Raw genomic sequence first — 27802 nt, 5'->3', positions numbered from 1 at the left:
AAGAAAACCTGAAGAAATTACGCTGTTTTTGTCTAGTGATAAAAAGGAACAATGTCTTCTACTTCTTCTAAAGAAGTCTGTTTTTCACTGGAGCATCAAAACACTGACCCCTCTGACACAAATGAGCAAATTTAGCAGAAACAGACTGTCAGTAATAAGGATAGTAGAGTGGTTCAGTAATGAGCTGGACCTTGGTGTGATAGCCTTTCTCAGGATGGTGACGCTCTCTTATTGCCAGGATCTGGATGAACGAAGTGCTGGAGGGTACCAGGGTAGCACTGTTGTGGTGAAGGCTATGTGTGCTAAGAATAACTTCTGATTGATTGGAAGTCTGTGTGAGACTTCTTGATGTACTGCAGCTTGCTTTCAGACAGTTTTCTGAAGGGAACAGCATGCTGGTTGGTGCACTTATTAGTCTTCATCCAGTTCCACTTAATTCTGATAAATTAATGTTGAGAACTAGTTTATAGCTAGAAGAGGATTTTTGCCTTGGTGCCCTGTTCCTGAAAGCTTATATTTCCATCCTTTTCTTTCTCTCTTTTGTAGAGAGTTGAATTATCTGTGATCCAATAGATGAGCCACAAGCAACCTCATTCCTTCTGCTCAGTTGTAGGAGTATGCTCCCCACCAGCTACGTCCTCTAAACCAGCCCTCTCCCCTATCTCATCCATTGTGTGGAGGATCCTCCTTATGTTTGATCAACCCTGTGGCCCTTTTCTAGCTTTTCTGTTCCCCGTGTGAGTTGGAATGACTCGAACTGTGCATCTTTTCCAACAAGGCTGAGCATAGTGGCTTTCAAGCAGTGCAAGGATGTGTCCTCTTTTGTTTCCTATTCATTTTTAGTGGTTTTTAGCATTCTGCTGGGATTTATCAGTATGACCCTTCTGACAAGATGATTTCAAGACCTGAATAGGTCTCTCTCCTGAGAAAGAGGTAATTACACATTCAGAGTCTGTCGGTATAGATGAGTACTTAATGGTAATCTTTGTGACCATATTTTGTCATCTGCTCACTTAGTATTATGCGTACCTAAGATGCAGGTCTTAGCTGTCAACTTAAAATGTGACTATTCTGAATAATTTTGTCATGACATTATTCACTACTCTGTCAGTCTGATCCATACCTCCCCTTAGTTTTTGCTCAGTGTTAGATAAGATATGAATGTTTCGGTGATAGACTGTGAGATTGTTGATTGTCCTGGTAAGCACCAACTGCAGAATCTGATGCAGTTTAGTGTGACGCAGCTGAATGTCACACACTAATTCATCTGCATGGGAGAAAAGCTAATACTCCTTACTGGAATAAAATGACCGCTAACATGTTTTGATGGAATTAAGATGGCAGATTCATCGCAGAAATTTGGAATCTCCCATTTTGGGTGCATGGAAAATGCATTGTTCAGATGGATAAGCTATTAATACAGACGTGGTATAATTCTGGATTCTCTAATCTTTTAGTAATTCAGTCATTACCATATGGACAAGCTGCAGTTTTGTTTGGGGAGGCCTCACTGGGTAAACGAATACCCTACTTCATTTAATTTGCTGAGCTTTTATGTTAGTCTATCAGGAGGAAAAAAGTGCTTTCCAGCATACAGTTTATTTGCAGTGACATATAAAATGAGACTGATGACAATCAAGACAGGTTTAAGGCAGCTTGTTTGACAAGCAGCTAATGATGGTTTCTGCAGTAATTGGTGGGGCTTTCTTTCATTGCTTGTAGTCAGTGCACAGCCTTTTCAGTGTGGAATCACCTTTGCACCACAATGCACACATCTTCCTCTACTGTGTTGCTTTCACTGATGTACCTGCATTAATGTGGCTTGATGGGTTACTTAGTTTTGTTATCAACCTCTGCTTTCTCAATCTTCTGTCCTGTGAGGAACTGCCATATTCCTCCTCTGTAGTTCTCATTGCCCAGGGCATACACAAAGCTGTCCACGGTTGGCACTGTCTTGGCAACTATGGCAGGAATCTGTTGGGAGACATGATAGGAAAATGCACAAGGAGCCAATGGACTGATTTTAGGCTAGGCTCAGTTTCCTTCTGTCAAACAAATACCTTTCCCCAATGGCAGCAGCTTGCTACCCTGGAATGATGTGAAAGGTGAAAGCAATTTTATGAGTTAGGGCCCCTTACTTAGGAAAGGACAGTCTCCAGGAAAGAAAAGTTAGATCAGCATCACCCAAAACTTGGGTATTTCAGCAGAATACAAGAAGTGGAGAGTATGTCGTGGACACCTTTGTACAAATAAGCAAGCTAGTATTGCTAACACACTTTGTGGGATGCTAAATATAGTAATGCTTTTTGTGATCTGAAATTGGGCTGATGAATGAAGGAAAGTTGAAATGTGCATTGTAATATTAATGAGTCCCGGAGGTACCCTCAGAGCTGAGGTTCATAGGAAAAAGGAAGCGTTAAAACCGCAAGAGCAATCAGTTGCAGCTTCCCTTAGGAGAGAAGATTTAGGAAAAACGAATGAGACAAGCGGTCTCTTCAAAACTGCATATTTTGAGGTGGTACTTCACTGTGAGAGGGACACATAATGGTTCAACAAATCATAGAATCATTTAGGTTGGAAAAGACCACTAAGATCATCTAGTCCAAACATCAACCCATCACCTCCATGCCCACTACCATGAAGTAGTGCAGGCTGCAGTTCTGTACTGACTGCTGAAGAAAAAAAAACACAACAAAAAGTATACTACCTCAAATGTAGCTTGATCTAAGCACTAATTATAATGTCTGCTGTATCACTGTGCTGAACTATTTTGCCTTAAAAATGGTAAGATGAGTAGGTGGCTTTGTGAAAGCAATCTACTCGTAACAGATGTTATATCAAATAGGGATGTTAGTGTTCAGGTTGGTATTATTCCATGGGAATGGAGGGAAGAGTGTGGGAGGAACGTGTGAGAGTTCCTCCGGGTGCCACAGACATACCATTCGGTATTTCGGTGAAATGAACATCACGTTTTCAACTGCTGCATAGAAGCATAAAAGGCAGTAGGGACCCCAGCAAATGACCAGCGTCTTCAACGGTAGGCCAGTGTTAAACTGAAAAACAAGAGCAACGCATTCTTTTTTTGTCTCACAACATCACGCCACAACAGAGAGATGGGACGGATCCTGGGAGACCCTGCTGACTAGCTGCAGAGCATCACCCAGCAGGGACTGCTGTAGCCGTCAGTGTTGGAGGCATGTGAGCACAGTCCCCTTTGTGCTGAGGGCTGCCTGCACAGTGAGCCCTGAAGCTCTGCACCTGGTGGTGGGGCTGGGGGGGGCAATCATTCCTGGGCAGAGGAGAAGAAGCACCTTGTGGCTGGCCAGTGACATCAGTGTATGTGCTACATTCAGTAATTGCTGCGGAGGGAAAGGGCAATGTGTGCATTTGAAAATAGGTGAAGTGATTTTTTGCTGACTTCTTGAGGGTCTTGCAGGTAGGCAAACTGTGAAAGTATTGCAAATATTGATGAATAGGGACGTGATGTTTTCACCCTTACATTTTCTGCACTGTAATTACTTTGCTTCAAGTTCACTGCTACAGAGTAGTATAGGAAAAATTACAACCTATTTCAAAAACTCACTGGAAAAAAAGACTTATAATAACGAGAACCAACATTTGTTTGAGAAATATGTAAAGGTCATATGTGTGTGTTTCAAATTGCTACAGACCAGTCTGCCTGACTGTCTCTGCTTTTATAACATCCCCCTTGAGAAGAGATGGTCCTTATGAAGTGCAGGGATCAGGATGTACCCACCAGCCACACATAGCACCCCAAACTGCATCTAAAGGAACAACTGGCAGAATCACCACGTTACATTCCCGTAAACCTGCCATATCAGAGCAATTCCATTGCTCCCAGCTCATGGAGATTTCTGAATTTCCTCAGCCAAGTGTAAATGAGGTGTGCTTAGGAAGACCCTTCTCCCCCTTGCACAACACGTCTCTATTTCCTTGTGGTGTTGTGGTTCTGGATGACTTCCACAGCCATCAGCTATGAGTCTGTAGCAAAACTGGAAACAATGATCCTTCCTGAGCAGCATTTCCCTGGATGGTTATTGATGTGCTATTAGCAGATACTGTGTATGCTGCGTGTTAGTTTTGTGACTGGAACAGGACTGGTGGTGCAGGGGAATCCTTGGGGTCACTACTCTGACTGCTTCCTCTGAGAGGGAATGTTTTCCCTGTTGGGTTGGGGGAAATGTGGCTGGATCCAGTCAAAACTCGAGATCTCTAAGGATGGGATTTCCGTGCTAAGTTCCTGCTCAGAGAATCATGAAGGGATAAGATAGCCCAGAAGGAGATGAGCCAAAGCCTCTGTGAAAGAAACTGTATTTCTGAGGACTTTCACCCTGCTGGATGCAGCCCTATTTTGGCAAGGCAGTTGCAGGGTCAGAGGAAGATTCCTTACCTTATAGTGCCCACTTTTCTTGAACTTCTGGTGTATGGACTGATAGGCCGTCATCATGATGAAGCCCGGGATTATGAAATTGAAAATGGACAGAGCAAAAAGGAATGTGATATAGTTTCTAGAGAGGGTGAGGAGGGAAAAAAAGAGCTGGTTAATTCCTTTCCTGCACATCTCTGCAAACTTTCTGCAATTATTAATTAATCTGTATTTTTAAAATTGCCCAAACCAATTTTGTCAGTGTGCTTTTAGGTTCAGTATTTTCTGAAGATGTGCTTTGCTATTGCATGTGGGATGGATAGCACTGTATTTGGTTGCTAACTCCAGGCATCCTTATTAGGACATCAGGGCTGGATTGCATAAAGATTACCATAAAGTGTTTCAAGTCCTAAACCCCCAAAAGATGCAGCTTATGACTAACGAGCAAGGGAGCAGCAAAAACCCGAGTGCCAGTTTCTCCCATGGAGGAAGCTGGCTTTGACCATCCCCGTGTGCAGCAGGCAGCCTTGGGCTGTGCCTGCCTTGTCCCAGCACCACGGTGGGTGAGTGACAGCTGGGCTCTGCCATGCTGCTGAGGCCGCCTCAAGGAGCAACAGCCTCTTGTGGGAGTTGGCCTCGTCCTCACCTGTCCCCTTTGCTGTAGTCCAGGGTGCAGCAGGTTCGGAGGGGCTCGTAGTCATACTCCCCCCAGCCCAGCAAGGGCATCGTGGACCAGAAGGCAGCAAACAGCCATGCAAACACCATCATGGAGATGGCCGTGCTCCACTGCAGCTTGCTCCCTGCAGGAAGAGGAAAAGGGGATGTGCAGGCCGGGCACAAAACCTCTGGGCAAAGCTCTTGAGCTGTGTGCAGCCTGAGCAAGGAGTCCTGGCCTCCAGGCCTGAGGCAGAAACAAGCAGTTCTATGTTTTGTAGCTTGAAGCTAACCCAAGTCCAGAGATATCTATCTTGCATAAAAACTGAGGGAAGTTTTTGACTTTGGGAATAGCAAATTGTAACTTTCCAGGTGCCTTACCTAAATGCTATATTGCTGCACAGTTTTGTACTGTGCTAGAAATACAGCTGCTGTTAACACGCTATATTCTTGTGCTTTGGGAATGTGTTTGAAGACTCAGGAGAGGCAAAGAGCAGAAGGCATGAGGCAATGCAATAAATAGTGCTTTAAGAACTAGAGGCCTGCTGCAGGGTATGGGTCAGCCCAGGGTTGTGACTGTGCACCTGACCCCTGCTGCTTCCTTCCTGCCTGGCCCTGAGGGCTGGACACATGACTATTCAATCTACCTTGTTCTAAAAATGATAGTTATTGACATATATGTGAATCACAGACTTAACTTGACAACAGATCCTGTTCTGAAATACTACTGGTAAAATTACTTTGCCCTTGAGATCGTTGCTTAGCCTAGAACAGGAAATGAGAAGCTCAAGGTCATTTTTTTTTCTTTCTAATTTTATAAGAAAAACTCTCACTTGTGCCTATCTCATCTAGTTCCATAAGACAGCAGTGGAATAAGTCAATGAATGAAGTAAAAGACTGGAAGCTTCATAAGGCACAGGAAGTATTTCTTCACAGAGAAGGCAGGCAAGCTTCCCTGCTGCGCAGAACATTGTGTTAGTCACGCTGCCTGCATGTAAAGAGGCCTGGATAATTTGGTTACCGGGGCTGACGTCTGCAATCATGCCTGGGCTGAATTGCCCATGACGCCAGCTGTACTACTTTGCCCACTACTCCTTTCTAATCAAATCTCCCATTAGAGAGAAGTAATGATGCAATTTTCACTCAGGCTGGGTAGCAATCTTCTCATCTGCCCTTGACAGCAGCATCGCGCCACCAGGCTTCAGGGCAATTCTGACCTTTCTTGGAAGGGTGAGGGTCTGGAGGTGGGATGTGAGCAGGAGGTGAGCCCTGCTACCAAGTGTGCAGTACTAACTTGTGGGCGAAGGGCCTGCCAGGGTTGCCTGTAATGAAGGCTGCTGAATCCCATAAGGCAGCAGCCCCAGGAAGGACCACAAAGTCTGCAGTAGCTATTTTGGGTGGTGCTGTCCTCCTTTGGTTTAAGGAAGGATAATAAAGTAGGTGTGTCAGTGGAATTCCCACTTCATAGGAATGGTGATTCTGTCTCTGTCCTGACTCTCATCTTCCAGTGGTTCTTGAGGGAAGAGTTTGAATGGCTTGAAGAAATTGTTTAGTGCAAATGTTCAACAATGAGTTCTGGGAAAGAAAGGGTTCACATTGCAATTTAAATACTAAGGAAAAAAAATATATTTTTAAATACTTTGTTTTAATATGGTAGGTAGCAAAAATCTATTGATGTTTTTAGTCATTTTAAACATTCTTTTTCATAATTATTATTGATGATTAATGATGATTAATAACTATCTTTTGTATGATTCCCACAAAGACAATGTACTCCAGTTACAAGGGCTCAAATCATTCTTTGTCTTACTGGCGTTAATATGGCTATAGATCATCAACAGGGAAAAAAAAAGGAATAGCTTCTGATTTCAGGGCTAAATATTTGAGTCAAACTTGTTAGAAATTATTGTAATTATTCTTAACCTTCCAATCCAAAGCAGCAATGTAGCATTTGTTATTATCCCTTCAGAACTGCAGCCTTCCTAAGTGTATGTTCAAACAAGCATGTTAGTGTTGTTACTGATCCAGAGCTTCCATTTCCATTTGTGTTCTACATCATCCTTATTGTAGCTTGGCTTTAAGCAATTGTAACTTGGAATTCAATCAGGACACAGCTTACTACACAAACTGTCAGGTTTGTTTTGTGTTTTACACATTCTAGCATCTTTTAAAAAGGCATTACCAAGAGCAGCTGCAGTGAGACCTAGATCTAAATTGTATTTCTTTTAAACCGTGCTTATGACAAAAGTAGCATTATTGTTTTCGGAATACAGTTTTTAAGTGGTAAGTCCTCCTGATATTCTGGAAAAAAAACCACACAAGCAACATCCCACAAACTAAACATTGCTTGTTCTTGTTTGTTTGTTTGTTTCTCCTGTAAGGTAGTTGATAGCAATTGTTTTTCATGATATCTTGTGGCAGAAACTTTGCTCTCTATGCTTCCCATCCTTTCATTTTGTGGACTACTATGGTATGAAGATCTCATGGATCTCTGCATATAAGAAAAAGATCATTGCATGGACAAAACTGGCTCCTTGAGCAGTGTCGGTAACACACTGAAGGCATCTCAGAGTATCTACACTGATGGGGCGTGAGTGATCCAGCTGCATGCAGACCATTGCTTCACCTTAAATGCCTTCTGTGGACTGATACAATTTAGCATAATAGCCGTGTAGGTCCTAATTCAGTTAAATGTGTATATATGGAGTTCAGCATACGCTCAAAGAAATACTTCTTAATTAGGGCCCGGTGCTGGCAGTCTGGTCTCATTATGTCTAATCAGTCTTGTGCTCTGGCTCTGTCTCCTCAAAAGGCAAGAGGGAAGCTTCTCTTTTTCATACAGTGAGACATTAACAGGGGGAATTTTATAGGTCTTCTGTAAGATTACTTTGGAACAGAAAGAGTTCATTCTCACAAACAAAACAAAATTGTTAAAGAGTACTAAAATTACAATGTCAAAATCTTTTATTTTAGAAAGTGCTAGATATGGCATGGAACCTCAGTGCTTTCAATAACACTAGCTAGTCTTTAGTGGTGCAATCATAAACTGTTTCTCTGTCTGTAATCTGTGGAGACATTTATGAATTTAGATCTTTGGAAGATTTATAAATTGCCCAAACATTAAGCTGATTTTCACAGAAAGAGCAAAAAATATATCCCTGACACAGTGGATGCCTTTCAACTAGATTTCAGGCTGGTATTCAAAAGGAATTTCTCAAACAAAAGGTCAACAGGATTTTCTAAGCTGGAGGGGACAAAATGTTATAATAGCTGAAATATTCCAGAGCAATCCAGCTCATCCCAGACTCACGCATGGCATGTATCAATTAAAACTGGCAAAGTTTGTCAAAGACAAAAAATATCTGAAACTGTCCTGCTGAGAATGAAATATATCAGTCAGAAGTGAAACAGGTCATGGTGCAGTGCAAAAAGCAGCAGTGACTGGAGCACACAAGTATCTGTATTTTTGTAGGAATAAGAAAGCTGCACTATGTAATGGCTTCTGTTGTGCATACTGTTAGGAAAAAAAAAGCTCTTTAAAATAACCTAAAAATGGGATATTTTAAATTCCTTTTTTTTTTTTTTTTTCCTGTGGTCCTCCACAACCATAAAGCTGCCTCAGCAATTATTTCCTGCTTCAGTGAAAATGCAAGAGTGGTATAAATGCTGGTGTTTCATCTTGCAAATGGATTCAGGAGCAAGACTAGCTGAAGAACATATGACAGTGTGGCTGCCGCAAGTGTGACAGGAGGTGAGGACTTGCCCCTAATCTGGCTGAGCTGACAGCTGCAATTGGAGCAAATGGTAGTTTGCTAATCTTCCCAAACTGATATCACAACCTAGATTTTTCTGAATGTTAAGGATTAGATACAAACTCTCTGCAGTCCTACTTTTTGTAATTGAATGCTGCTATGAAATCCCTGCTGATTTTGTTCTTTTCTTTTGTAATATTGAGAAAAGCACTGACAAATCACTTCAGACTTTCCTTTTCCCCCTAATTCTTACATGCTAGTGTGAAATCATCAGATGTTTTGATTTCCTTTCAAAACTGCAAGGATTTGTTGTGGTTACAAAAGAAAAAGTACTGCCTGGGGTCCTTCCCCTTCTCCAGCCTGCTGACGGCAGTTGCTGCCCTCCCACCACTGCAAGCTGTTAGATGGAAGTGCCTTCACCAAGGGCATCTCTGTGGCAGGTTGCCTGTGTTCATATGTATCGTAAATCACCAATTTTTCTAGTCCTCTCAACCTTGCTGGGAAAGTAGTAGCTCATCATTTTTAACAAGCAAATAGTTGGCCTGGCCAGTAACTTGGAAGAAGACTGGTCCTGCTTTCAGGCTATTTGTCATAAAAAGAGATGCTGCTGTTCTGGTTCTGAACGTATTTCAATGTGAGATTACTAAATGAAATTACATCAGATTTTTAGCCATTTTCTCTTTTCTGGTGGAATGTTTGAGCATTTCTTAACGTTAAAGATATTTAATATTTTAATTAAAATAGCTTTTTTAAACCAAAGCCATATTTAAAGGATGAAAAGACAGTTGCTCAGCATTGTTGCCTAGGTGGAAGAAAGGAAGAGAGAGTACAACATCTTCAAGTTCTGACTTCTCTGCCATATGTGACGGTCATGCTATTTTCCTTATCCCAATAAATACCAGCCTCTTCTTTTGATGAGTGAGTGTGCAGCTATCAATACATGTCAAAGTCTAGCACTTCAACACTGAGGATTGTGTCAACTTCCAAATTTAAAAACTGGGTTAATTTTCTGGAAATTTCTGAGCATATTCATGTTATTAGCATCCAGAATGGGTGGAAAGTCCATTTTTTTTCCTCCTCATCATCATAACCTCTCATGTTTTCATCAGGTCACTCTTCCTCAAAAATACTGTCAGGTTGAGGAATGCCGTAGTAGAAGTGTTCTTGGAAACTCTTAGGACATAAAAACATCAGGGATGGTGTCAGTGAGTCTGGGAAGCGTATTAGTTCCCAAGATGAAGATAAAAGGTTGATAGGTTTGTTTTTTAGCCATAAAAGGTTGATAGGTTTGTTTTTTAGCCAAAGGTGCTTTGTACCTTCTGTACAGGCATGCAACTTGCATGAGTGTCAACAGGGGTTTAATATATGGATTGAGAACAAAGTATAGCCTGTAGGCTTGGTACGTCAGATCTGTGAAATATGACTTAATCATTCTCACACTCAGCATGTGACAGATGAAACTGGGAACTGGCTGGTTTTACTGGAACAGCCAAAGAGCATGAGCTTTTAAGAACACCTGTTCTTGTTTTGCTTTTTTGGTTCAAAATGTTCAGTAATAGCAGCTGTGTTTGGTCATCAGTACATAACAATTTGAGCAAAGTGAAGAAGTTTGTACCCTTAGGGTATATCTGTCTGTGCTCTTAATGTACAGTGCTCTTGGCTGGAGAAGTGCACGATACTAAAGCATTAAAATCAATGTTGCAGAGAGTAAAATAACTTCCCAAAGACATGCTTATTTTCCAGGCTCGCTCTCTTGTAAAATACAGATGCCACTCTTCTAGCTCCAAATGTATTTCATTGTCCAGCGGGTGTTGCTATGGATGTAGCTTGCAGCCTGCATTATTTGAGGCCTTTTTCTGGACGTGAAAAAAGGCATTTCTTTGCCTGAGCTGAATTCTTGACAAAAGTTGCAGAACAAAAATTTGGCAACTTTTCTGCCCTCAATCATATCATCAACTAAGTCATGTTCACTGTGTGCTCTGGGTCTGTTTTAGCACTCCCTGCTGTAAACATACACAGGCTGTGCCTGTATGGCTGTGTAAATGCTAAAGGTGGTATTGAAGTGCTACAGCTCAGCAGTCTCTTCCCTGGCCAGCTTTTAAACTTTGATTTAGGACATTTTATATGAAGTGATCTGGGCATCCTGCACTTTAGCACAAGGAAAAGAGGGCTGCCTTTGTCTATCAACACTGCTGAGAGGATGCAATATTTTTGGGAATGGTGTGCTCACGTGTGGTACTCCAGGCTCCTTGCTCCTCTGGAAGGCACCCAGCTGTAGCAGGAGAGATGGAAGCTGCAGGCCTGCATGGAGGTCTCTCAGCCATTTCTCCCAGCTGGCAGAGCTCCCACACCACTGCTGGAGTGGCCAAATAGCAGGAACTGGGGCATTCCTGGCATTATGGAGTGCTAGGATGTGCTTTCAGAATAAGTTTGCGTTTCATATCACATCTCTTTCCCTGTTTTGGATGGAAAACATTGCATCTGTTTGTCTCTGCCTTTTCTTACTAACTTCTGAAACACTGACTGCTTAGAACTCAGTGAGAGAGTGGAGACGGGCAGGTACCAAGCTGATGCATTTACTGTGACAGCTGGTGTCTGGGGCAGATGAGCCCCTGGAGCACCCACCACAAGTCTATCTTACTAGAGAAAGGCAAACATCATCCCTGAGTGCCATATTCATAGGAAAGCAAGATTTACTGGTGCCGACGCTCACAAGGTTGCTCTACTTTGCTTTTCAGCAGATGATAATGCACCTACTCGCGTTTCCTGACTTCCATGCTAATAACGTATTCTCATTTCCCAGTTCTCCCTAACTGCAGTTGTGGCTGGAGCACAACTGGTGTGCCTGCACAAATCCAATGGTCTCTGTGGACACCAAACCCATCTCGGCACCAAAAATCAGCAGCAATTTTCTCTCGTGTTACATGGAAGCACAAATCTAATACCACCAATATCTGGGAGATAGTTCCGTGACAAAAGACGGTGCCTATCTTTATAAATCCATACATTTGACATTCCTGTAAAGCCCTATTTTTCATCTAACTCAAAATGGTGCTTTCATAAGTCCACAAAAAAGGCAAATTTATTTTACTGTGTCAGCCTCCCTGTCTGATATTAGATTTCCATTAACTCTAGCTCTGGAGTGTCAGAGCTAGTTACCAACTACATTGTTAAGAAAAACAAAAAACGTCCTTCACTAAGAGAAGGAAAATAACATTGCTCCTGAAAATAGTTCTGCTGCTTTTACCGAAATTTGCAGATAATTTTATTCTTTGCTTGGCAACAGATGTACTGCATTTCAGCCTTTGTAAGGGGGTCTGGAATGCCACACAAACCCACAAGTGACTCATGCCCCATAGTTCCCATGTATCGTGCAGTTGGGTTGCTGTGCTCTCTCTGCACCATTGTGTCTTTGCAGAAGGGCTTTGCTGTGGGCTCCATGCCAGCTGAGCCTCTTCAGAGCCAGCTCTGTAGCTACACTGAGTTTCTGTAATTAGTAAACTCTGCATGGGCATGAAGCTGTGTTTGGTACCAAGCAGGATGTTGGACGGAAGCCCAAGGTGCATAGATTTCTCTTAAAGTGTTGGATTTTGTTTGGGACCCTGATGATTAGCTATGGAGGAGATGAAAGAATGGCAGGAGAGTTGGTATTTAGATGTGATCTGGAAGAGCAAACAACTTCTGAAAGTGGTTGGAAAGGTGTCCCTTGGAGAGAGGGTTCATTTATACATATAAGATACACAGAAAAAAATAAATATGTGCTTGCTTGGATTCTCTGAAATCTAAACAAGCTGTTTTTTAACATGATATGAGTAAGGCCGGTAGGTAAATTGTAGCCTTACTTGTACAATAGTGATGATACCGGTCCCAGGCAACTGCTGCGCTGGAGCTGATGCTGGCTAGTGCTGTCAAGAAGCCCTGGAATCCATGAATCTGACAGCCCTCAGAGCCGTAGGGCCAGTACCTGTCAACAAACAAGCAGGGTGTTAAGAAAATAATAGAAACAAGTGAAGAGAAGTTTAGAAATTGCATTAATGGAGGGGAGAAGATGATAGCTTGTTTGCATGTTTTCAAGTCTGAGAAACGTCATGAAGGAGTCAACTGCAGTCTCTTGTAGGTGTTTACCTGTATTTACCTTGCTGTGGTGTCTGGTGTACTGCAGCAGTCATTTTTACTCTGAATATGGAGAAGAAAATATAACCCTGCATTTTGTGTTGGAAAGGTAATTTTTTTAGTTTGAAATCTACATTTCACCCAATTATCCATAAGCGCAAAATTTGCATTCAGCGATGGTAGACAACTGGTCAACTTGTGAAGGTCAACTCACTGTTGAGCTGAACTCAACACAGAGCAAGAGCTCACAATAGCTATAAACACTCTAGATAGGAAGGTCGAGGCCTCCAAATATTTTTTGCAGACTCAGAATGAGAAGAAACATGAAACGGTCTCACATAACTGTCATCTGCTGGCACGTACCTTCAGCGTCCTGGTCACTCATGGCTTTTTTATCTCTCTGCCTTCATCTAACCTAACTTAGGCTTATAGAGATGTCTGTGAGGTGGAAATCTTCAGCAATCTCTTTTCTCACATGATTTGTACAACACTAGCGTAAATCAGTAGAAGACCCCTGCAAGTCTTTGTAGAAAGGAAACTGAGCTCATCAGAGACTAGGAAAATTCTGCTCTCATTTAAAATTCTGCAGGGATTAAATCCAAACACATTTAGATATATTGACCCTAGCTTTTCAGTTTCAGTTCAGGAAAGGCATCTTTATTGACTCCAGTGCAACTTAATTGTCTGAAACAAGAGTTAGCTATACACAAGGCAAAGCAGCTCCTTGCAGAAACTTATTGTTGACTTGTTAATTTGAAAAAAATATTTTTATTTCCATTAAAAGAAAATGAGATTGTCACACTCCAGCTTGAAATGCTGTTGTGTTCTCTACTGTTTCTACAGTTTAAAAATACACTTGTTAAGTGGAATTATTCATCAGCTGTTTTATAGGATCTATTTTCTTATTAGTATGGTGTACTTACAATTTGTTGGTTGCCATTACTGAATAAAATGCTTGATATAGTTTCTGTAGTGACTGAATGATTGACATGAAATGGGGAAAATCAAATTTCATAACTGATTTGAACTTCCTGCAAACAGATCTGCATTTTCATTTTCCACAAACTTCTAGAAGAAGAACTTCAATCAAAAAGTTCATTAGAAACAATGGAAAAGCTTGCGGATAAATGTGAGGTCGATCTAGAGGTTTGATCAAATGTATGACTATTTCATTGTTCAGTTAGTTTCTGTTATAGCTACTGGTAAAGTTCTCTGGTTAAACGGTTTCTTTAATGAGTCGGTGGTAAAGTCTGCTTTTCTAATTGCCTGGTGGAAGTACGGAGTTTCATTCTGCTGTTTTGGATTTAGAGAACGAGAAGGTTGGCTATGTGACATGCTAGAGAGTTATTCGTTAGTTTGACCTTCCAGAATTGATGTCGCTAATTTTTATATGACTCTTCTTCTGAGCATCCTTTTGGAAAACAGCACATACCTGAGGAAGCTGGAAAAGGCAGCAATGAATGCATTGATGCATATCCCGCAGTCAGCCAGTGCAATGCTGAGAACCAGCAGATTGCTGGGTGTTCGGAGTTCTTTGATTTTTCGGAATGAAATAATTGTCAATCCATTCAGACAGAAACCAAGCAGGGCTGAAAACCAGAACAGTTTGATGTGACTCAACTGGAAATGGACAATATCTATAGGGACAGGAAATACATCCACAGTGCTTGTAGTTTGCTTGCAAGTTACAGCCTTTCAGCCACAGGTGACAGCTGAAGCTACTGCTTCAACCTTCATTGGAGATATGGCCAGTCATGCAGATCAGAAATGCTTTAATTTTATTTGCAATTCTTCATTTTGTTTTAATGGAGAAACCTGATTGCCAGGCTCCATCCAGGGACACATGGGTCAGAGCGAGGGAGCTGCAGAGGAGGCAGCTGCACGGAGGCCCTCAGCCAGCACACGCTGCCGGCATACATGTCTCCAGACCTGTCTGTGGCAGGGAAATGGGTTGTGTTTAATGTTGATTGTTACACGCTTTCGTGTTTCTGCACTGAAGTCCCTTGGCCATGTTTTACTCGGCCTGCCTCCCTTTGGGATTCTGCCTAGGGTTAACCTAGACAGTGCTTGAATCGCACCAGCTCAATCTTATTACAGCCCTTCGTCAATTGACTATACGTGGAAAGGAATAATCTAATTATGAAAAGCAGTCACTGATAGATTTAAAAGGAAATAAGTTAATGTTTGTTGTCAGAGAGGAGCGCTCAAGCAACCCCACTTATTGACTTGGCTGTGCTGCCCTGAACCCCATCCTTCACCGCTTTGAATTCAAACTCTGTCCTTTGATGTCCTTTTCAGGATGACCTGAATTATTTTAGCTCTGATGAGTCCCTGACTCAACATCTCATCTGTAAGGCTCAGTTAGATGAGAGATAGTATGTATTTTTCTTTGTGTTCTTCTTGGAAGGAGAAATGATGTAGTGCAGAAAAAATCCATATCCCTTAATTCTCTAAAGTAGCATTATTACTTGTGCTCATTGTCTTAATTCTGCAGTTACATAAGATGGATAATTTTGTATAGTCAGAAATCCTGCTCCTGCTTTAATTACATTAATGGCTGATGGCATAACCATAGTAACAGCTGATGTGCGTCTTTCATTACACAACAGATAACACAATATTTCCAGGAGAAATATTTGGAGCCATGTGAGGTCTACTGTTCTTACTCCTTCCCTGCCAGCTCACCTCCCATCTGCAGGGTAACACTGCTGCCAACCCTCCCAAGTGCCCTAAAGCCTTTATGGGAGGTTTATTGGGACCATGTTTACGGTAGAGTTAGAGTTATTTCTATATCAACTTTGTCATTTCCCCTGTTTTTGTGGATGTTCTAGGCTTCCCTCCACACTGCTTTCTTAAAGGGAAGCATCACATAGCTTTAAGTTTTCATTTTTAAAAGAGATCATCTGTCCAGTTAGTAAAGGTGAATGCAAAATTTTCCTCTTCCCCAGCACAATTTTGCAAACAGCACGTACAAGCTGCAGCAAAAAAGGAGATCTTCATCGCTTTTCTCTCAAAGTCTCTGGGAAGGTGAATTTATCTTTAATTATTTAGTTCAATCTTCCCAGTCAGATGGCAAAGATAAAGTGTTACTGTGAATCCACTGGGCATATTTGCCCTAAAACCCTGTAGAAAATATTGAGCAGTCACGTGGCCATTTGTATTTAGTGAAATGTCAATGTGCTAGACCATTCCTGGCTGTAAGTGAAGGCTGCCAGTTAGTATAGTGCTTGGGCTTCAGCAGCTGCAGTTCCCTGTCCTGTGGGTATCAGATGAGGGCTGGTGGGGCTGCGGCACCAGACCCTAACAGGAGCCTGTCTGTCAGCCTGTGCCAGCACACACCAGCATCCCTTTCCTCCTGCTGCTTCTCATTCCTCAGGAATGAAGGGCAAATTCATGCATGGAACTGCCAGGCCCTGATTGCTGTTGGCCAGGTATGGCTGTTAATTCTGTGTTTAAGCAGCAACGGACTCCTGGGCCAGCAGTAGAAGTTTTTTCTTCTCTCTTCTTCCAAGGAAGAATCTCTGGCACAGCTCTTCCAGCTTTCCTTTGCAGGCAGATGTGATGCTGCATTCTGGCTGAGCTTGTTTGCAAGAGGAAGGCGAGCATCCTTCTCTCTGCCATGCTGCACATGCATGGGATGAGCTGATGAGCATTTGTCCCATTCTGCTAGTGCGTATGGCTTCTCCTCTGTTGCTTGGCCCCAGGATCCCCACATCCCCAGCTGGGCAGCACTGTGCAGGAATGGGGCCCAGGCCTTGACTGGATGCAGCTACGAACAGAAGCCAGTGACTGATATCGATGTGTTCCCAACTGTAAGCTTGTCCTTCTCTAGCTGCCAGGTACATGCAAACTGACAATTTTGTTCATCTCTCAACAAGGTGGAACATCTTAAGAAAAGCCCATACTAGCTTCATTAAATGAATACAGTCTCTCCTACCTCGAATTTTACTTTTTACTGCCATGAAAGTTTTTGAACCTCATGCACATGTCTTTCTGTTTGTTACTTTTACCCAGCAGCCATTAATTTCAGTGGTACTAGTGCAATTTGGATATATGCAGCAGTTTACAGGCTATTTTGGATCTATCATTTTTGATTATAAAATAGCTATCACAGCCAACAAAACAAACAGCCTGATTTTATTGAGGGATCATCCATCATTTCAACATCCTTCCCCTGAGGAAGATGAAACTGCCTTTAAAATTCAACAACATATTCTAACATCCCAAATTCTTGATAAGAAAGCTAAGTGGCAAGTACTTCCCTACCACAGTAAAGCTGTGCATATGGAGCACATCTTCACTGCAAACAGCTGGCAGCCCACCAGACTCACTGATAATGCAAAGATGGTAACCAGCACAGGTCTGGGTCAGCATATTGCAAGTGCTGCTATTTGCTTCAGTTCCCATCCACCATGCCAGGAATAATAGTGGCAAAAATCTTAATTTTTTGTTGCTGAGGTCCCACTGAGCTTACCTTCTACCAGTAGGGCAGTGCCGATGGCAAAAACCTCTATTTCAGTGAAGCCTTCAGGGAGAGGATGTGAAGTGACCATTCTTGCGATAAAAATGCCAACAGATTTAACCTCTGCCCTCTGTTATGGCTATGGGGCTGCCTTTTTACTGCGTCCCCCTTCATCCACCAGCCCAAGGCTTCTTAAAGGAGTAGCCCACGTGCAGACACATGCTCATTATTATATAAAAGCTTTGGGGTTTTTACTCCCACCACTACAATCCCTGCAAGAATGTCATTAGTGATGGGACTAGCATCAACCCGCACCCCTCCTTTCCCTGCAAATCGTATTTCAGACGCCAGCAAAATGAAAGCATTCATTGCAATTACAACAAGTTCTTTGTAGAGACAATATTAAGAACCCTGTCCAGTTAATTCTGCAACACTGAAAAAGAATTAAAGGCTGTGAAACAAAAGAAACATGTAATATATAATTGGAAAGTGACCTTGAAAACAAAGGGGCACTCACTGAGTTGGTAATTAGGGAAAAAGTAGGAACTGAGAATTTTTGCAGCATATAGATCTTCCTCTCGCACCTTTTTTAGAAAATAGGCTGTGTATTTTTCTGGCAATGACTGTTCTGCTCATTAACATCTCCCCCCTTAGTAAATGAGGCTTACATTAAGGTGCACACTGGCACAGTCTGACTAAAGGCAAACATGCTAATTACTGCACTGGGGTCCCAGGCATACAAGGATGTATCTAGGTTGCCCAGTGGTGAATGCTCAAAGAAATGACCTTATTGTCCTTTTGGAGATGTTTGAGGCCTGGGAAACCTGGTGTAGTCAGGCCCTGGAGTGTGTGCAATGTCCACCTTGTCCAGATTCTTATCTGCCAGCCCTTATGAGCAAATCTGAGGTGAGCATGAGCCTTTACGACATACCAGCAAAGGCAAAAATTTTCCTTCTGTTTCTTTTACTACTGACTGAGTAACTCTGGGAATTTTCTTGGATCCTGGAGAATGGAAGCCAACAGCTTTCAGAGACTAAGTGACTAGAAATGTTTTTCCTATACAACCATTATTTGTGTCATTTTCAATGCCTGTTCATTAGAAGTGAGCAACTTGTCCATACTTTTCAATTTTTAATCTACATTTAGAGCAGCAGTAACTATGATAACTATTAAATGAGGTGCTTTCTTTTTCTTTTAAGGGCACTTTACTCCATCTTTCTCAGTGCACTTGCTTCATTTTGCTTCACTCTTTCCTCACTGCAGAACAGCTGTTTATTTTCTACCGACTTATCCATCACCTCCATTAACAAGGCATCACCATCATGATAGTTTCCATTTTGATGCATAACATTCTTCATCCACATAATCCCTCTCTGAAATAGGAAGAAAAAGGGAGCTGAAGTACAAGGGATGTTGACTTACCCCAGCTTTGGTTCTGCACTGTGCAGACCTTGCTCCTGGTTGACTGAGGTGTTAGGCAGAGAGATTTTGCCCCACATACGGCCAGGGCCTGTTTGTGGCTCTCCTGACTACGCTGTGGAGGTGTGTTCACGGTCAAGGTTCTTGGTTGAAGCCAGTGGTAAAGTGAAGTTTTACAGTTTTCCTGAAACCCATGCTTGCGTACAAGCGGTGATGTCCAGGCAAACTAATCAGAGCTTCAAGACTTATGAAAACATTTTGCTGTGTTCTGTGATCTCTGTTATTCATCTTACAGCTGTTTTTGATGTAGGTAATTGCCTTGATGGATATGCTCTTGGATTTTGAAGTAGGATTCAGGAGGGCAAGATATTTGCTAAGCTATTTGATTTAAACAGAGCAAAACTGTGTTGCACCACGTAAATCCATTGTTATGTTTGTCTTTCATTCATCTATGTGTCTTGCTGGAAAATATGGTGATAACCCTGCCTCCCAGCATGGCAAATAACTGATCTAAGCCTGTGTTTTTTACAGTCATCCATTGTGTATTCTTGCAAAAAATTAGTGCTAGATCTTGTGAATGTGCTGTAAATCTTTTTGGTGTGATGGTTTTGAAAATAGATGGCTCATTGTGATGCTTGTCAACATAAAGCTGTGCAGCTCTTCTAGACTAGGGATGACAGACATGGATATTTTGTGAACTATCTTCATGAGGGCTGTCAGGTACCTCACCTTCATTGCCAAGTAAACCTCCCAAGTGTACTACACTGCTGGTATTTTTTGTGCTGCGTGCTGAAGTCTGTGATATAGACTTTGTTCATTCCAAACAGTTTTTTTTTCCAGCAGAGTAGGTTACTGCCTCAACCCCTTTTGCAATTAGCAGATCTTTATCAGAGTGAATACTGGCAAACTGTCGGCTGCTTTTCTTCAAGTATCTTAAATATTTTCTATATCTAAACCTTGTTCTTTTCATCAGTGCTGAATCAAATAGTGCAATTCAGTCACTAGCAAACCTTCTAGTGGTGAGTGGCTCAGCATCTGATTCAAATGCAGTTGGTATCAACAGAAATTGTATGGATCAGGCTCTCGATAGCCATTTTGATGCTGAGTTAAGATCACTTTCTAACAGTTCACTAGGATGGAATAGGATGTTGTACGGTCCAATATGGCTGCTAAGTTCAAATATTTCAAGAAAAGAAGAGAGGTAAATAGGTAATAAATTAATGAGTTTTCTAGAATCAAACAAAGCTGTATTAATTACTTTTCCCTCTTTTTTTATGTAAGACACAACGTCACATCCATATACCTGTAAAGTAAGTGAAAACATGAAAAGGATACTAGGTTTATTAAAAGCATTCATTAGCTCCTTAATCTATGAAGTTGTTTAGCAGTCTCCTTCTACTTTGTGCACTCTTTCAATAGCTACTGGCTGTTTCAAAAATCAGGGGAAAAGATATTTCACTCAATCTGAAGTTATCTTACAGCCTCACGTTTTGAATTCCCAGCAATCTCCTCACTCCATCCATAAAACATCCATTTCATTTTACCTTCTCATTTAAGAATAGTTCACTGGTTGCTAATCTCTTTGCTTGGAACACACAGAAAAAAGATCTGATATGTTCTTGCCAGATGTCTCCATGGATTTCATAAGACTCTGTGGATTTGGTGGAAGCATATTAATCTTCGTAAAATATGCATTGGTACAAGCACAACAAAAAAGGTGTAGAGCAAAGATAATGCAGCTCTCACACACTAAATTTTCTCCAAGCAATCAATGCAGATTACTGACATGCTTTTTTACATTCACAGCAAGAACTTCACTAAATTGATGTATTATTATTCCTTTGCCTTCCTAATCCTGTCTTCTGATTCAGGTTTAGCTACATCATCTCTGAGTTTTCATATTGAAAAACACCTTTAGAAGACAAACTGCAGTGTTTTGGCAGAAGCAGGCCAGGAGTATCACCAACCACACAGGACTCCAATTCAGTGTCATGGAAGTGTGTGCAAATTGGTTCTCACTGGAAATACTCCTCATCTAGAGAAGGACACCAAGAACTATGTTGTCTGGAGGCCTGCTAGTTGAAGTTGAGGGCATTTGTTTTGGTCAGGAAGCAATGAACGGGAAAATAACCCAGACTGTAAAGGGGCCACGGGGCAGCCCTTTGTACAAGCCTGCTGCAGCATAGCAACCTTCTTCCTTGATGCAGCCCATCAATGAGACATACTTTGCAATCTAATTTCCCCACAGTGCTGTTTGAAGAAAGAAATGGTGGTGAAAGCCTGAAGATGTCCAAGAAGGTTGTGGGGGAACAGGAGGCAGTTGCCATACTCACTGGGGATAAGCACCTTGCTGTGGCCTGGTCTCTGTACTATGCTGCTACTTGGAGCCAGCCTATGGCTGGAGCCTGCTGTCCTGCATATCACTGCATGTCAGGTGTTAGAGGGATGACACTCACTGAACAGTTGAGAAGCAGCACCTTTCCTTCCTGTTGTTTGTGTTGTCCCCCTAGAGACAGGTAGCTTAATTCATAGTGAATGGAATACATATTTGATGAATATATGCATAGTCATGTAGGCTAGAAAATTAATAATGTTACTAGAATATTAATCATTATCTTTATCACTATCATTATCACTATCTTTATTAATCATTGGATACAGCAATCATGATTGCTATCCAATGTGTGTAATTGTTGCCTTGTCCCTATTACCCATCTTTCAAAATGCATTTGTGACATTGATAAATAATGCTTTGCTTCCAGTTAGTGCACCACTTGTAGGGTCATAAACATATTCAAAATTTTATGAAATATTCTATCACTCCCTACTGAATGGTGGAACACTTCAGGATTTTGGAGGAGAAAGCAGTCCTACAGAATATAGGATCTACCTAATACTGCTTGTTTAGCTTGCCCTGCAGAGCTCAGGCCTTCTTGCAGTGTGTAGAATAATAACTCTTTCAGGAATTAAAGTTCAAAGACCAGTGCCTAGTTCTCAGAAGAAATTCTGCTTTCAGGAGAGGCTTTATTAGTATTAAGAGAGGATTTATGCACCAGCTCTCCTTCTGTTTACTATTGTTTGTGTCAACAAAAAACAGATATCTGTCTGGACTGTTCCTCACTGAGTTTGTGCTACTGACCAGGTATGGCAGTATGGACATCTGTGTCAAAACCACCTCACTTTTCCTGTCACAGTAACTATGTGTATCTTGCTTGTCTTAGTCTTCTACCACTATTTCTCCACAGGAATGTCCCCAGATGTTCTGCTGATAATTCCCTCATGAATTAAACCTGAATTCTGCATAGCTTTCCTTGACTTCTGTATAAGATGTGCAGGATTTGTCATCGCTTGCTCTACTGTTACCAGAGGGGATTCCCTCTGGTAACAGCACTGGTCTTAGGGCAGGACATAATGTGCTCTGGAGACTCTTCAGCGACTGTTGAGGGAGCCCAGGCACTAGTTCAGATTGGTACCTACCTTGCAGGCGTATATATTAAGGAGCAGTCCAATCATTTCTACCAGACCATAAAAATGTTGTGGCTTTCTGCTTCTTTTGAAGCATGAAGTTAAATTCAGCCATTGCCAGCTCCTCTCTTTAGGCCTCTTTCTTTTGCTGAAGGCTCCTATAGAAACCTGACCAAATATGCGTTGTTTACAATGGAGGTATCAAGGCCTTTTGTGTTATTGAAGAGCACTTTTTAGCGTATGTTAGAGACAATCAATAGAACTATTTATAAATCACACCTGTTACCTCCTCCTTTTTCTGCAAAACAAATGTTGTTTAAAAAAAATTACCCTTTTTTTTTTTTTAGTTTCTGTTATACAGTTCTTCAAGGTCAGTGTAATAAGCAGTTTCTTGAAGTTCTTGCCTTTTATAATACAGTGGAATGAGACTTGTAAAAACTCTATTGCTATCTCACAGAACTAAATTAATCGTGCTGAAGGCAAAGTCTTTGCAGGATCAGTTGCACTCTTCTCATCTCTAATGTGAAAATGTTGCTGAATTTTTATTTTTTTTTTTTTTTTGCCTAGCTAGTGTAAAGGGAGAGGAATTTTTAAAACATGTCATTCATAAATGATAGTTCCAGACCCTCTTATTCAGATTTGTACTTTACTCTTGATAATTGTTCCTTTTGTGGAAAAAGACAATTCCTCAACAGAAATTTTGGTAGGCAGAATCTCTCCATGAAGTGGAAACCTTGACTGTGAAATTGCTTTTCAGAGACAAAAAAATATGAACCATATGGATGGTTCATATTGTTTCATGTTTTCATATTGGTTCATGTTTTACAGCTAATCTACCAAGTTGGAGCAAGTGAGAACTGGAACAAATTGTTTTTCTTATATGCCTCCAGCATAAGCAATAATCTGCCAAACACTTCCGTATTTGTTCTAATGCTTTAAGTAATGATAATTTTAATACTTTAATGGATGTGTTTACTTAGTAGTGTAGAGTTGCCTGGAATTGTTGAGGTTAAAGTACAGGCACTGAGGAGTAAACAATCAAGAAAGCAAGAAAGGACGATTTGTATCCATTTCCCAACATATTGGTAAAAAAACTTAATGCCCATTATTACAGATGATTGAGCTCTCCCCAGAGGATAGGACCTCCCAAAGTCCTTGCACACACCTTCAGTCTTGTGGGAATTCCTTAGGGAAAGTGCTAAAACTTCATACATTTCATCATACATTTCCTGCAGGCTGCCACGCTTAGTGCTACTTCCTGCTGCAGCCCTTGGAGCATCAGTCTTCTGCATGTTTCTTCTGGTCTGAGTGGGACTGTAGGGCTACAGTTGCTCAAGCCAAGGTCCTTGAGAGTAAACTGACTTTTTCTGAAGATGAGTCTGCATAGATTTAACGTTACTACATCAATGGACAGTGTCAGGGTGAGAAAGTCAAAGCTTAGAGGAAGTTCCTGATCCTTGTAGGCTTCCCCCATCTTCTCACCTTTCTTTCTTACTCTTATTTTGATGCAGATAGATCATCAAAATTGGGCCAGTTTCATAGCTTGAAGGGCCGAACAAATGAAGGATGGGTTGTAATGCAAATCAGAAGAACCAAAGCATGGCACATTCCCTTCTGGGATGGTACCTCCCTTTGTGGGTCAGCAGGACAGCTGTGGCGATGAGGGGCTACCTGAGGCATGCCCTGATTTTTTGCTGTTACTACTGAAGTCTCTCCGTCTCATTTCACACTGTTATTGTTAGCTGTAAAATGATCATCTCTGGGGAAAAATATATACATAATGAAGCATTTACTCCAAGAATAATCAGAATAGTTTAATTACAAGAGCAATTTAATTCTTGTGTTATGTTCTCCACCAAATGCATATATATGTCAGTATACTGCATCTCTGAGTAGATTGAGAGGAGCTTTTTGAGAAAAATAATGTCAAGAAAATAGATACACCAGGGCAGAAACTTTCCTTTCCCCTTTCCTCTGACCTTTTTTCCCCTTCTTCTCTTTTCTTCTTTCTGTTTATCTTGATCCCTGTTTGTAAGACTTGTAGCTTCAAGAAGTTTACTGCAGCTGCCACAAGGGCATGTACTCAGCCTGTGAATTCTTGAGGCTGAAGGCAGGCAAATCAGAGTAGGAAAACTCGGGATTATCAGTCTGGAAAGAGGACAGAGGGCTGCTGCGTAAACATATTATTCTCCGTCTGCATTTAGGAGCCACATAAACAGTGCAGGAAGTTTAATTCTTTTTGCATGCCTGAAGAATCAAAATAAAACAGGCACCATTTCCTAAGCAGAGGTGACTCTGCAGGGCTTAGACTAATGCTATTAAGATCCAAATTAGAAAAGGTTGTTGCAGTCAGCAACATTATTGCATGGCCTCTTCTGTCATGCAGCTAAGGCTACTAAGCCCAAAGTTAGCGGATTTTGTTACACTGCAGAAACCTTACCAGTTTTTAGGGAATGAAGATACAAGCTAGGGAAGAGGGACCAGGAGCATAAACTTAACACCATTTTAGTCATTTTAAATGCGTGTGTCAGATATGATTATAGTATGTCCAGTCATCAAAGTGGAGTGATATATGGTTGTGGTACTTCAAAGGAGAATAGTAATTTTTTCTGAGGGTGAATTTGATGCAGTTAGACATCAAATTTATGCAGTCTGTTTTGGTAACTGTATAGGTGTTTGCATGTATGTACAGGTGCTGAAATATCTCTTCAGTTTTAGTTACTTTTCTTGTTTTACCTCTTTCAAGGACTTGTAATAACTCCACTTTTCTACCATTCTGTTGTGAAATCTGCCAATAGCAGATAGCTTCCCCCATCAGAGGGGATAGCCATCAGAGCATATCTATTGTTTTTTCTATTTGTAATAAATAGAAAGAAGATTTAAGACTAGATGTTTATGCATATATGTGTAGAGATATATATATATACACAATGATGCACTTGATTTGTATCTGAATTTCCCTAATTTTGATGTCATGTTTTCTTTGATTGTTCTTCACCAGAGGTACAGATATTGATCTTCAAAAAATACTTGAGTGCCTACACCTTAATGGAGCACCTGGGCATTGTTTCAATATGAATGTGAAATAGTAAGCGCTTTGTAAGCCACATGTTCCTGCAGTGAGAGTTTGCTGCAGTGCTCCTCCTTTCCTGTTTTTCTTTCTCTCCTGCTTCCAGGTTGTAATGTCAAGAAAGTCAGCATAGAAGAAAGCTGATAGATGGCTGTAACATGTATGGGTGATACTTATTTTAAGCTTTATGTCTTTGCATAAGTGTCACAAACTAATCAGAAATATCAGTACCTTCAGAGAGATTCATCCTGTCGATCTCAATTGCGTTTTCACATATGCAGTAATGTGCTTGTTTTTTGTTAGCTTTTGGAGGGTTTTATGGTGGTTAAAGCTTTTTCTGTTTTGGAATTATAGATAGTTTCTGGACGTTTCTTTTTTGTGCATGGAAACTTCTTCCAGCTCCTATCTAGTGGGCAATGCAATATGTTTACTCTCCCATCAGTTCTCAAGACTAATAGCTTTGAAGACACCCTTAGAGAGAGCTTTTAAGAAAAAAATACCTCATTCATCTGGAGTTTTCCCTCAGTGGAAGAGCTCAGAGAGTCTGTCCCAGAGAATTTTGCTCCGGAGTCCTGTATGCCTGATGCCGAAGCACCTGCCTGTTCTGTGGGGGTTTTGGAGAAGAGAAGTGGGAGAGCTGTTGCTGTGGTGGCTGGCCCTATCCTCGCTTCAGGTTGTGGGGCAGGAGTTGCTGGCACCTCTTCCACCCTGGGGCCAGGCTTGTCTTGCTGGAAACTGAGGGCTTGAAGGAACATTTTTCTGTTCCCGGAGGTCCTGTCTGTGATAGCGCCAGGGACATGCAGCACTTTAAATCTACATCAGTCATGGTGAGACCTGCCTAGGTGTGTGAGCCCAAAGCAAAGAGGGAAGGGCAAGGTGTCTTAGTGTGCACCTTCATCTTCTGCTGGAATTCATTTTGATAGGCACTGCTTGTTGTCAGACGGCTTTGTGAAGTGGCTTCTGCTGCGCAGAAAGAAATAGGTCAGGTGCTGCATTTGTGAGGAGGGTGTATGCGTTTATGTTACCCCTTAGGTCTGTGCTCTTTTCTGCTGTTCTATACTGGCTATAACAACCAAGACAAATGTACATAAAAGAAATACCACTGGTAGAGTTTTATTGCCCAATGCCAAAAATTGTTTAGGTTTCTTTTATTTCTTCAGCAAGCCTAGAGGTCTATTAATGACTTCAGTCCTATAGGTCTGGAGGAGCTGCCTTCATTGGCATTAAGTGCAAGATCCAATTTAGAATGACGTAATGCATTAACGTGCTCCGACTTGCATCAGTGGGAAGGATTTTCCACTTTACAAGATGTGCCTTGCCAGAAGCTTCTTGAAGGTGCATTTACTTAATGAAATTCATTTAGTGTCTGGCCCATATTGCCTGCTAATAACACCTTTCAGTCAAAATCATGATAATAAAATATCTTACAGCTTTCTTTTATGATAAAGTATGCTGTTTTATTTGCTTCATGCCATCTTTCTCTAAGTATATGGGGAAAAGAAATAAAAATAAATTCTGCCCGGTGACCATATTAAAAAAGAACGAGTCAGAAGAGCATGGTCAGTTGAGTGCTGGTTTTGAGCTTGTAAGTAGAATCAACCGATAAGACATGTCTGTGCTCGTGGCAAAAAAAAATGAAGACTGCAATATCAAGTAATTAATCCAGCAGGAACAAAACCAAAAATATTTTCTAAAGTAAATCCCATATACTTTTGAAAGGCAGGAAAGATTACATTGTGCTGAACTTTACAGACTGACAGTAGACTTTGACCCCATTTATTCTTTTACTTACACCACAAGTATAAGCAGGAGATCTGGCTACTCTCAGAGAATGCAAAACAAATTCTTACACCTCTGCTGAATGACACCTGTTGCTTTGTAGAATGTTTTATTCTCCAGGTCATATTTTTAGCTCTAAGCAGAGAAGAATCTTCCTATGTAGCAGTGAGGAGAATGACTTTTACCATTTGGAGTGCAGAATTATGTCCATGGAAGTGAAGGGCCTAACTTTCATTATCTTCATTATGGAATACAATTGTCCATCATGAAAAAAATGTTATCACTTTACTTGTATACCCTTGACATTGGAAAAATATCATATTCATTTTAAAAAGTTTCATATAAATATAGTTTGCAACCACAAGGGAATTAGCTAATGAACGCTAATTTTAAATCTGGTAGCATAATTTGTGAATATCTCTACAGTAGTTTGGAGGAGATAAAGCACTTGACCCTTAAAAATGCCATGAAAATCTAGAAAGCTGCTACACTCTACACAAGTCATTGAAACAAACCAGAACTGTGTGAAAAAGTGAATATACAGTGGCAGGGTCAGTTGAACACCACTGTGAGATTTTACTTCCATTTTTATCTCTGCCCACTTTCTGAGAGGGAGCATGGATGCAAGCAGGAACAGCTTCTTGGTTTAGTGGGCATGGTGGGGATGGGCTGATAGTTAGATTAGACAATCTTAGTGGTCT

General features: G+C 41.2%; 1 protein-coding gene across 1 annotated transcript; it reads right to left on the bottom strand.

Annotated features, from left to right (window-relative positions):
* RGR (retinal G protein coupled receptor) lies at positions 1831–17459 on the bottom strand. Its single transcript, XM_021400358.1, has 7 exons — positions 17381–17459; positions 14339–14495; positions 12636–12757; positions 5034–5187; positions 4412–4529; positions 2940–3053; positions 1831–1974 (listed from the first exon to the last, which is right to left on the bottom strand). The coding sequence occupies exons 1-7, from the start codon at positions 17457–17459 to the stop codon at positions 1831–1833; spliced, it is 888 nt and encodes a 295-aa protein (XP_021256033.1).

This window comes from Numida meleagris, chromosome 5 (assembly GCF_002078875.1).
Source record: "Numida meleagris isolate 19003 breed g44 Domestic line chromosome 5, NumMel1.0, whole genome shotgun sequence".
In the NCBI taxonomy this organism is placed as follows: Eukaryota; Metazoa; Chordata; class Aves; order Galliformes; family Numididae; genus Numida; species Numida meleagris.
Note: the sequence above shows the minus strand (reverse complement) of the source record. Positions and strands in the feature narration are given on the sequence as shown.